Below are 10,886 nucleotides of genomic sequence, written 5' to 3'. Positions count from 1 at the left end.
CATTTGATCAGGTCAGCATTTATTGGTAGGAAGCGGTAACATTTACAACTGGTCCTCAGGCAGGAACCGGGAGGGCCTACACCCGCGGCCGCCCACGGGCGCCAAGCCCTCCCGGGGAGAGAGCGGCTCCTCCAGTGCCCTGAGAAGAAACCCACCGACCCACCGGAGGCCCTGGGCTTCTCTCTCGGCCTCATTCCAGGTCTCAGTGGAGGGCCCGCGGGCTCCCTGAGGAAAGAGGACTTCCGTAACCGGTGGGCAACACGGCCGGGGCTCAGCCTAGGCCGGCCTCCTCATTGTCGTCGCTCTGCCTCCACTCTCGGAAGTGGGGTGCGCTTGGCCCCTGCTTGAGCAGCGCTGGGGGCTAAACTACAGCACTTTTCAGAAACATAGGGGACATTTACACAGAGAGGGCTCCTCAAACCGACGTGCACTCACAAAATATAGCATTTCCTAAGGAACCAAAGGGACAGGAAACGGGGGAGCGGGATAGGGCAACACCCCAAAGCCACTTGGTTTCTCCAACACATAAGCGAGCAAATACAGTCCCCCAAATACCTCACAGAAATCAACCACACAGTCACTTCTACCTTAAAAAAAAAAAAGGCCGGGGGGGGAAATGTCCGAATCGCTGGAGAACTTCTGGAAATCAAGCACCCACACACACACAAAAACCCTCTGCCACTGCAAAGCGAGCGGTCCCACCGGCGCCGCGCCGGGTCAGTCTCCTTTGGGGCATTTCTCCTTGCTCATCTTTTTCATTTTCATCCTACGATTCTGGAACCAGATTTTGACCTGTCTCTCTGTGAGGTTCAGAATCCTTGCCACCTCATAGCGCCGGTCCCGGGTGAGGTACATGTTGAAGAGGAATTCCTTCTCCAGCTCAAGCGTCTGGTATTTGGTGTAGGGACAGCGCTTTTTCCGGGTGGAGCGAGCGTGGATCCAGTTTGCTGCGGGGTTGTCTATGAAGAGGGGTGTTTGGAGAAGGGGAGTGAGGGGCGGAGGGGAGGCAGGGAGAGACGACAGGGTGGGGGAGAGAGGTCGTTAAATTAATTTCACCAAGGATGGCTGCTTTTCACAACTTGGGGGGAATTATCATAAAAAGCCTTAATGCCCGCGCTCTGTTTACCGTACAAACCTCGCGCCCAGGGTAGGTGGTTATGGGAAGCTTTTTTATGGATGCGTGTTGCTCGCCTAGGCTAGGGTAGGCGTCTAGACGTTTTTATAGGTTAGTAAAACTATCAGTTTTGCACATTCGAGCCTTACAGGTTTCAGCAATAAATCAGGGGGCAATTTCTTTTGCACTTACTTGGGTCAAGTTGCTGCTGCGGCGGCTGCGGATGCTGCTTCTCCTCCTCCTTCAGCGGGCAGCCCGGGCTCGGGTGGTCGCTGCAAGCCGAGGGCTCCGATGAGCCGCCTGCCCCGGACCCAGACCCGATCCCCGCCCCGGGCCCGGTTCCCCCAGCCACTGCTGCCGCCTTGCCCCGTAGGAACGAGTTGCACGAGAACTCGGGGCCGCCACTCCCCTGGGACTCCCGGGCCGCGGAGCACTCAGTCCGTTTGGAGGAGGAAGACGAGGAAGTGGAGGAGGAGGTGGAGGTGGAGGTGGTGGTGGCGGCGGTGACGGCGGCCGGTGCCGCTCCATTTTCAGGCTTAATCCCGTAGTGGCGCCCGTTGGGTGGACCGCTGGGGCCACGGCTGGGACCAGGGCCCGGGCCACCGTCGCCTCCGCCACCGCCCGCACCACCCGGGAAGCCGGACAGCGGCTCCATCCAGGAGCGCATGTAGCGGCCGGGCTCGGAGGCGGCGGCGGCCAGGCGCGGCGGGGGCACGTATGGGTGGTAGAGGCCGCTCATCGCCGCCGCCGCTGGGGGCTGGGCGGGCACCGCGGACCACGAGGCGGAGAACACGGCCGATTTGGGGGCGAAACTACACGAGGCAAACTCGGCGGCGGCGGCGGCCGGGCTGTCGGCCACACCTGCGGGCCTGCCCTGCGCGCCAGGCCCTGGAGGTCCGAAGCGCGCGGCGAACACTTCGTCGCCCTCATGGCCTATGAGCGAGTCCACGTAGTAGTTGCTGAGGGTGCCACTGGAGGACATTTTGAGGCGCCGTGCGCTCCCACCCAAGGTTACACTGCCCGCCGCCGCGCCGCTCCCCGCCGGCGCCCGAGCCGCCGACTAGTTCGCAGGCTGCAGCCTCCACCATTGGTCGCGCAGCCCACGTGATCATATTTACCAATACCGGGAGTAAATCAGTCCGCTAAACTGGGGGCTGCTGTGATTTAAAAAAAAAAAAATCATCAACATAAGCGCGGCAATTAGAGCCCGCGGGTCCCAACCCGTGCGCCGGGTTCAGCCCGGCCTGACTCGGCCAGCCCGGCAGCGGCTGGGACCACACGCCCGATCGCGGCCGGAGGAGGCGCTGGGGACTATTTGTTCCCCACTTCTGGCCGCACTCGGTCTTGCAGTCCGGAGCTGGTGCTGCCTCCCCAGTGCCTGGACTCGGAGCTACCGACCGTGCGTCCTGGGAGCACCGAGCACTTGGCAGAGCCCAGAGTAGCCCGGGGGGGAGCGCAGAGCCGGTGCGGCCCGAGACAGGACGGCCTTCGGAGGCGGCCCCCCTGGCGCCCGAGAGGAGTTCTTTTCCCCGTGCCTCTCTCCCGACCCAAAGCCACCCCTCCCTACACATACCCACACACACGCTCTCTCACAGCTTGTCGTGTTGTTTAAAACAGGTGGAAGACCTCTGTAATGATATTATGCCTTTCAATAAAAATTTTATGAGGTGTATTTGATTATAGATTAATGTGTCCCTAATAAAACGGACGGATGGAGCAGCTCGGAGGGTCCCCTCCCCCTACCACACTCACACACGCGCGCGCAGCTACACACACCCCCGACGTGAGGCTGAGCACACGCCGAGGCCCGAGGGGTGAGCTGGGGCGGCCTGGCCCGTGGGCTGGGCGTGGCGGCGGCCACCGCCCGGGCTCTGTCTGCCCTCGGAAGCGTCCGCAGGCTGGCAGTGGGCACTGCGCGGACAGTGGCGGCCAGGGTGCCTTGTCTTCTTCGGGACTTCTGGAAAGGTCCTGGAAGAGAACACGCCATAGGGCAGAACCCAGATTGTAGAGCAGGCCCGCTCCCACCCGCTGCCCCCCGCCCCCGACTCGCCTCAAAGAGGCCAACATGTCCCTGGGCCAGGCCGCTTCCCATGGTTCCCACTTAAAGCCCTCTGAGTGGATTTCGGATATGTCTTTTAAATGGCTTGGTCCTTGGGCTACTCTCTTAGGAATTCTGTTCTTTCTTTCTTTTTTCTTTTTTTTTTTTTTAAGCCTCCAAAGGTAAGGCTGGGCAGCCTTGAATCTGAGGGAAATGCCCATTGTCACTCCCAAATCCATGGTACAGAGCCTCGGAAGCCCGGCTGGGACCCGAAACAAAAGCAGCTGGGGCGCCAGCGGTGGAGGATATATTCCTCGCTCTACAAGTTGACCAGCGCACCCTTGGAGGGCTCCCAGCCCACCTCGAGCCCCGGAAAGGAAGGGGGGAAATGGCTATTTCTGGCCTAATCGATTGCCTTTGCCAATGGCTTTCTGATTTTATTCCAGAGGAGCTGCCTTTGCCTGTAGCACGGGTTTTCCTCCGAGACATGGCCCCCTGTCAACAACGAATGGTGCTCCCCACATCGCAGGGGGTAAACTGAGAAGCTAAAATTGCCCTCCTCTTCTGCCCAACCAATGGAGGTCTGGGCAAATCTATTTCAGTGTTACCAGCCTGGCACTGATGCGCAGCCATCCCTCTTCCACCCTAGGAAATGGCTTCCCTAAAGGGTTCTGTCTTGGAACTGGGAAAGACTCTTCGTTTTCAGGAGGAAGTTTAAAACTCTGAATAAATACTGAGTCTCCCAAAGACTCATTGGATGAGGGTTTTAAGGCTCAGACCCCCTAAAAAAGGGGACAAATGAAAAGGACGTGTTTTGTGAAGCTGCTTGAATCTATCGGAGACCCTCTGAAACCACAGTACAACATGGGGTAACGAATTCTCTGTCAGCTCATCCCCCCAAGGCCTCTCCTCTCTCCTCCCTGGCCAGACTAAAGTCTGGACCCTCTTGGGCTGAGGATCCTGCAATCTATCTATCTATCTATCTGTGTACACACACACACACACACACACACACACACACACACACACACGTGAAAGCTGGCTGGAGTTTTCTGAGCCATGGTGGTAGCTGGAACATTGGACTTCATGGGAAGTCATGTTCATCTGTAAATTCTCTTTCGGTCACCCTTCGTATATTTTCTTGCCTCCCAGATACAATGGCTCCAACCAGCATTTTGTAATTAAATAGAGGAGGACTAACTGGGGAAAACCTTTTCTTCCTTTAAAAATTTTTTTCATGTAGGCCACTAAAAGGTAATGACTGAGCATAAAATCCTTCCACAAGGAAACCAGGGCAACGTGGGATGGGAAAACTCACCCATCCTCGACTTCACTTTGGCCTGGCTGTCTTGCACTTGGGATGGGGGTGGGGGTGGGGGTGAGGGAAATGGGGGCCGAATTGGATCCGATGCAATGCTAAGTTGCTGCTTGTCCTTGCTCCTGTAATGGAGGCCTGGCGGCTTCCAGGTAGGCAAGACAGATTTCAACCCAGCCCCTGATGATGGCACACCAGCCAGAAATCTCCAAGACTCCACTGAAAGCATTAAAAATAACACAACCAAAACCAAAGAGAGGAAGACACACAAGTGGGGAGCTGCGAGGAAAATGCGGTTTGGGCACAGGCTTACTTACCAGGCTGAGACTAGAGGGGAAGCTCACACCCACTGACAAATCAATTATGTTACTATCATTGGGGGAGGGGGAGAGGGGACCCTCCTTCTTCCCAACTAGGAAAACAGCACACACAGTTTGGATTATCACTCCCCTGACCACTGCCAAATTTCAGCACCAAAGACCCCCTTCAGCTTTTCTCTCCCATTTCCCCGCCCCGCTCTCTACCACCCGGACAACTGCCCCAAACAAGCAGTTTAACAGGAAGACAATCTCACCAAAGTCTTTCATTTCCACCGTAACATATTTCCATTTCAGAAAGCAGAGGGAGTACACTCGTTTCCAGAGTTTATTGCATTATACATGCGACCAGAACATGCACAGAAAGGACAGGTTGCTGTTGTACTTCTACCAAACCATAGATGCACCACAAGGGAAAGGCTACAAGGCAAAGTCTCAATATTCCATCTCACCAAGGACAACTGCTAAACTCATTTGCAAAAAGATACATTGTAATGTGCTTTTTTAGTCCCTCCCCCCAAAGCTTGTGGGTTTTCTTAATCTTTTTAAACTATATATGTAAAAGTACTTTTAAGTACTGGATGTACTCAAAACGCCATGAGCTCATGGACTAACCACACACACAGACCTTTTGTGTTAGGAAAAACATGAAAAAGTCACATTGCTGGATGGACGAGTGGATTGATGGATGCTCTACAGTTCCAGTAAGTTAAGACCCAAATGAAAATTCGCAGTAATAGTTACCCTGCATTACGATGAAAAAAATAATAAATTACATGTGCTAGTTTATATATATATATATATATATATATACTCATAGGGATTACAGATCACTTGCAGCACGAACAGAATGACCCCAAAGTCACATTCTAGCAGGAAAAAACAAAAACAAAAACAAAAAAACAAAGAGCAATGAAGGTTTTGTTTCCGCCTTCCCAGTCCTCCAGTACTCGGCCCTGGAAATCGGTGCCGCCTCTCCGATCCTGGCCTCTGACGGGCCTCGGACCTAAGAGAAGGTGAGGTTGGCGGTCAGTTCTCGGATCCGGTTCTCTCGGCTCATCTTCTTGAGTTTCATTCGGCGGTTTTGAAACCAAATCTTGACCTGCCTGTCGGTGAGGTTAACGCTCTTACTGATCTCTAGGCGGCGCTCGCGGGTGAGATACATATTGAACAAGAACTCTTTTTCTAATTCCAGCGTTTGGTGCTTAGTGTAAGGGCACCTCTTCTTTCTGCCACTCTTTGCAGTGAGCCAATTGCTGGTTGGAGTATCAGACTTGATTTCCTCTAACAAAATTAAAGGGAGAAGAAGAAAAAAATCAAGAATTTTTTTTTCTCAGTCTGTTCAAATGTACCCTTGGCCATGACCCCTCTGGCAGCCAGGCCCTTTGGGAAATGCTGGTATTACACATTACTCACACGAGGTGGGCCCTGGAAGGGATTTGTAAATGATGCCAGATTAGTTAAAATACCCCAAATGACACGATGGGTGGGTACTCTCGCCCTCTGTGTCAGCATTCTCTCAATCTCTCTCTCTCTACTTTCTGACCTGCACAAAATATTAGTACAATAGTAAACTTTCAGGATATCACCAGCAACATTCTAAGTGATCATCTTACTGCAGGGCTAGAGTGGAAGAAGCAAGCCACAGCCTGACAAGCCTACAAACCCCACTGCTTCCTCAGATCCCCAAGTCTGACACTTCTTTCCCACTTCTCCTAGGCAGGCAGGGAGCCCCGCACAGCCAGGTTAATAGGTACCAATTCTCTTTCAAAAGATAACCGAGTACGCCTTCTCCGCCCTGCTTGGGCATCGCTGTGTGCCCAAGAATTTCCTGAATTCTTATGCTTTCTTGCCCCCACACAAAAACATTCTCCCAGAAATGTAGCTCCTTTCTGTGGCCCAACTCTGAGCACTGGGGGAGATCAGGGGCAGAAAAGCCAGAGCCCCTGGCTCTTTGCCCTGCCCAGCCCTCAGGCTGGCCCTGCTGGGTGGGCCACACACATTCCATTCTCTCCCCCTCCTGCCTTTGCCGCCTTTGCAAATGGATTGCAAAGCTTGCGGCACTTTCCCCAGACAAAGCCAAGGTTACCTAGCTCCGCAGAGGCAAGGAGCCCTGTTCTTCGGCCCAAGCACCAACCGGCCCAGCTACCTCATTCCTCTTGCCGCCCCCAAGCTCGCAGGATGCGGGGTGCATACACTTGAACACAAACACGGTGCCTTGGAACACCTTAAAATCATCGTTGGGTGAAAGGCAGGGCTGGGACTACAAATCTGAGCAGGAGAAAGGAGGTTCTGGGGCCGTGTTTACCAGCCGCAGGTCTCATTTGCGCTCTTTTGTTGCATTTCAGGTCTAGCTCAGGAAAAATAAACCCAGCAAGCCCTTCCTCTGCCGGGGCGCCATGAGCGCGGGGCCAGGAGTAGCCAGGAGGGCGAGGGCAGCGCAGGAAAAGCGGAAACCATCTCGGGACTAAGATTGCCCCTCTAAGAGCGGGGAGGAGTGGCACTTCCCAGTCGGGGCCCCAGGCTGCCGGGTTTGGCACTGGGCACCCAGGAGTTCCCTCTATCTGCCGGGTTCCCGGGCTGCGCGCCCCGCTGGAGTGGCAACTCTGCTCATACCGACCTTTGCTTTCCTTCTCCTGTACTTCGGGACTGGACACGGAGACCTCAGCCAGGCAACTCCTCTCTTCTGGAAGGCCGCCCTTGGCCTCGGGGCTCTCCACCTGGGAGACTTTGGCGGGCTCCTGGCCACTTGCGGGCTCGTTCATCTTCTCTTCCATCTGCAGCTGGGCGGCCGAGAGCTGCGGCTTGGCCGCGCCGCGAGGGTTGAGCTGGAGCATGACTGTGGAGCTGCCTTCGGGGCTGTTATTGTACTCTTGGGTTTTCCCGGTGGCGTAGGTCTGACTCAGTCTAAAATATCCAGGGACAGGAACCTCAGGGTTCTCAACGGGACAGGACTCAGGGACCAGCCTCTGGTACGAAGGGACCTCAGCAGAAATGAGTTTGTTGCGCTTATCAGAATACATGCAGCAATTGGATTCTTCCTTAATGTTGGTGGTGAAGGAGCAAGTAGGGACTTGCTGTGTAACAGGTTGCTCTATTCGACAAGATCTGTTCGGGTCTGTCCAACTGTCTACTTGAGGTATATAAGGATGCACATTCATACCCATATTTTGGTGGTTCACTTCTCTTTTGGCCAGAGACGGGAGTAGTCCACAGGTTTGCATTCCATAGGTCCCCATGTCTGCGCTAGGTGGTGGCATGTACATGCTGGCGCTGCTCGAATAAAAACTGTCACTCCTGCAGGCACTGATCAAGGAATCTACTAAAAAAGTATTAGCAGCAGGAGAGCTGTTGGGAAAGGACATTTTGGGGAGGAATTTGAAGAAGAGAGATTGTGTCCTTTGTAGGCTGACATCTCTAGGAAAACATTCCCCGTGTAATTGTGGATGCCTCTGCCGACCACATGACAACCAAACCAATGAGATTTGAAAATGGCCTTGAGCCGCAGCCTCCTCGCAGGTCACGTGCTCCAGAGCCCGGCCAGCCGGCCGCGTAAGCACGGACAACAGCGACATCTACTACGCGCCCGCGATAGTGCGCGCTGGAGACAACCGGCCCAGCACTCTCCGCCGTCCGCCTGCCTCCCGGGGCTCGCTCGGCCCGCCCGCCCCACTCGCGTCCCCCACTCCAGCCGCTGGGCCCCGCAGGCGGAAGGAAAGGCTCGGCCCGAGGGGTCTCCGGGAGGACACACGCGGGGAGGGAAGCCGGGGCGCCGTGGCGCCAGCACACAGAAGCATTCTCCGCACACGCCCAGGCAGAAGGCGCCCAAGAGGGCCGGGGCCAGGGCGGGGTTGGGGGCCCAGCCTGGTTCATTTTGTCCCAGGCAGCCTGGGAAGGTGAGTTGGATTCCCCAGGCTCTGAGACATACCACCCCAAGGGTCCACAGTAAAGAGCTCTGGTGCGGAGACGCGGCCAAGATATCCTGGGGAGCGGAGGCGAGAAGGGCCGCGAGGGCCGAGAGGCCACGCAGCTGGCCGGCCCCGCGGAGCCCCGAGGACCGGATCGGCCCCGGCGCTGTCCTCTGACTCGGCCCGCCCGCCCCAGTCCCCGGCGCGCTACCCAAGCCGCCCCGGTGGGCTACCCGAGCCTTCGGCTCTCCGTGGAACCACACCGCAATCTCTGAGGGTCGGGCCGCTGGGAGCTTTCAGCCCGGAGACAGTCCCTCGCCAGCAGTTCGCTATCCGCGAAAGCATCCCCCGGGTTCCCAGAGGAAGAACTAAACCAACTAAACAGAGGATTCCCTCCCCACACGCCCTGATAGTAGAGGGCAAAGAGGAAGGAAGAGAGAAAATAATGTGTTCTAGGAAGGGAGGAAACTCTCGCCCTCAGACTCCAGAAGTTTTAGAAAACTGACTGGGCCAAGCAGGGAGAGAGAGAGATGCAAAGGTGTCATTTGGTTCTTCTGCACAGAAAAATATGTTTTCCTTTTATGGATTTTGTAAAAGCACTGGTTTCTGACAAGTGCAAGGTACAAAAGGTTGTGGAATTTATTAATACATATTAAGAAGACTCAGGGTGATCAATAAAATTCTCATCTACATTCGTGGGCTACTTGGTAATTTTCTGGCTTCTGAAGGTTTTTAAAGAGTTATACCCGCTGTTGCCACACACGGGAAGATATTTTATTAACAAATCAATTGAGACTTTGTAAAGGATAAGATTAATAGTTAAGATTTAGCATAATGGTGTTTGCTTTATGAATTATTGAAAATTATACTATTGATTTTTCCCCTTTGCTGCTAACCAAGAAGGTCAATTTTTGTTTTAACACAAATTGTCAAATATTAAAAGCTATACTTTTGTCAGAAGTTGAGTTTTATAGTTTTGGACAATTCCTAAAAGTATCTGACATGATTCGATTCTGCTTGGGTAAGGGAAGGGAGGGAAAAAGGAGGTTGGGAAACCTCAGTCCTCTGTTTCCTTTGGAGAGGGAAAGTTCTATAAAGAGGATTTAGTCTGGGGTTGTGGTCAACCTCATTAAAAGGACAACCACCAGCACCACCATGGAAACTCAGAGTTTTATGAGAAACTTCTTCAACAACTTCCTCCCTTGTTCTCTGGTTGCAGGCGGTGAGCGGTCCTTCGGAAGCCGTGGCCTCCGGGCAGCAGCAGGGAGCTTTAACCTTGATTTCCAAAGGTTTGCCCTGGACGAGGGACCCCGGCTAGGGCGCTGGAGCCGATCTGGCTTCCTCGGATCCCCTATCCTGCATTCGAGAGAGGAAAAGGGCCCTGGAAACTCTGATTGTAAACCAGTTCTCTGTCCAGGAAGGCATCCGTGGTTTCTTCTCCCCACACTAGTCCTGTCATGGGCTGGCCTTGGATTTCAGGCCCAGAGACTGAACTTGTGGGCAAATTGGGTTTCTGCCTCAGCAGAACCTTTTTTTTTTTTTTTTTTGGAGCCTGATGCTCAGCCTACTGGGGGACATAATAGCCCGCTCGCTCCTTCACAAAAACCTTTTCCAACAAACTCTTTGTCCACCCCTCCCCAAAAGGAATCTCCCCTGGCCTGGTGGAAACAGTCGTTGGACATTATTTTCAGCCTTGGGACCGCTTCGGCTGTCCCCTCACAGTGCCCTCGCCCAAACAATAACCCCTTTTAAAAAACTCCGCAGTGGCAGTGAGACAGACCTTTTAAACCTTTACGCAGCTGTTCAAATACAACATCATTGTCAGGTTAAAAGCCTGGCGCCTCTAACTGCTCTGGCTGCGGGATGCCTCCGATGAAGCGGAGGTTTAAACATTACCTTCGGCAGGGGTGGCTGTTTTTAAGCCTGGGGGTGGGGGAGTGAGGAAGGCAGGGAAAAAACCCAACTTTTGACTCTAGTCTGCTAAGGTCCTGTTCAAAGCTAACAGCCACTGACTAGCACCCTGAAATTTGCTTTCTCTCAAGGCGGAGATCATGATCTCAGCCACAGCTAAGCATGCCCAGGGCTGGACAAAGTGCCCGCTGCACACGCTCGTGGCAGGCGCACTGACGCCAGCCTGGCGCTCCAGCACTGTCCTCCCTTTGCTTGTTGGCCAAGGGAGCTGCTGGGAACTCCG

The 10,886-nt window shown here is 54.3% G+C and overlaps 2 protein-coding genes across 2 annotated transcripts; both read right to left on the bottom strand.

Annotated features, from left to right (window-relative positions):
• On the bottom strand, positions 1 to 2,374 carry HOXD9 (homeobox D9). Its single transcript, XM_007112002.3, has 2 exons — positions 1,307 to 2,374; positions 1 to 959 (listed from the first exon to the last, which is right to left on the bottom strand). The coding sequence occupies exons 1-2, from the start codon at positions 2,094 to 2,096 to the stop codon at positions 718 to 720; spliced, it is 1,032 nt and encodes a 343-aa protein (XP_007112064.1). The 5' UTR covers positions 2,097 to 2,374; the 3' UTR covers positions 1 to 717.
• A 2,725-nt stretch (positions 2,375 to 5,099) lies between these two features.
• Positions 5,100 to 8,359, bottom strand: HOXD10 (homeobox D10). The gene is made up of 2 exons (XM_007112001.3): positions 7,405 to 8,359; positions 5,100 to 6,068 (listed from the first exon to the last, which is right to left on the bottom strand). The coding sequence occupies exons 1-2, from the start codon at positions 8,357 to 8,359 to the stop codon at positions 5,791 to 5,793; spliced, it is 1,233 nt and encodes a 410-aa protein (XP_007112063.1). The 3' UTR covers positions 5,100 to 5,790.
• Between the last annotated feature and the right edge of the window lie 2,527 nt (positions 8,360 to 10,886).

This window comes from Physeter macrocephalus, chromosome 2, assembly GCF_002837175.3.
Source record: "Physeter macrocephalus isolate SW-GA chromosome 2, ASM283717v5, whole genome shotgun sequence".
In the NCBI taxonomy this organism is placed as follows: Eukaryota; Metazoa; Chordata; class Mammalia; order Artiodactyla; family Physeteridae; genus Physeter; species Physeter macrocephalus.
This window is presented reverse-complemented; position numbering and strand designations above follow the sequence as displayed.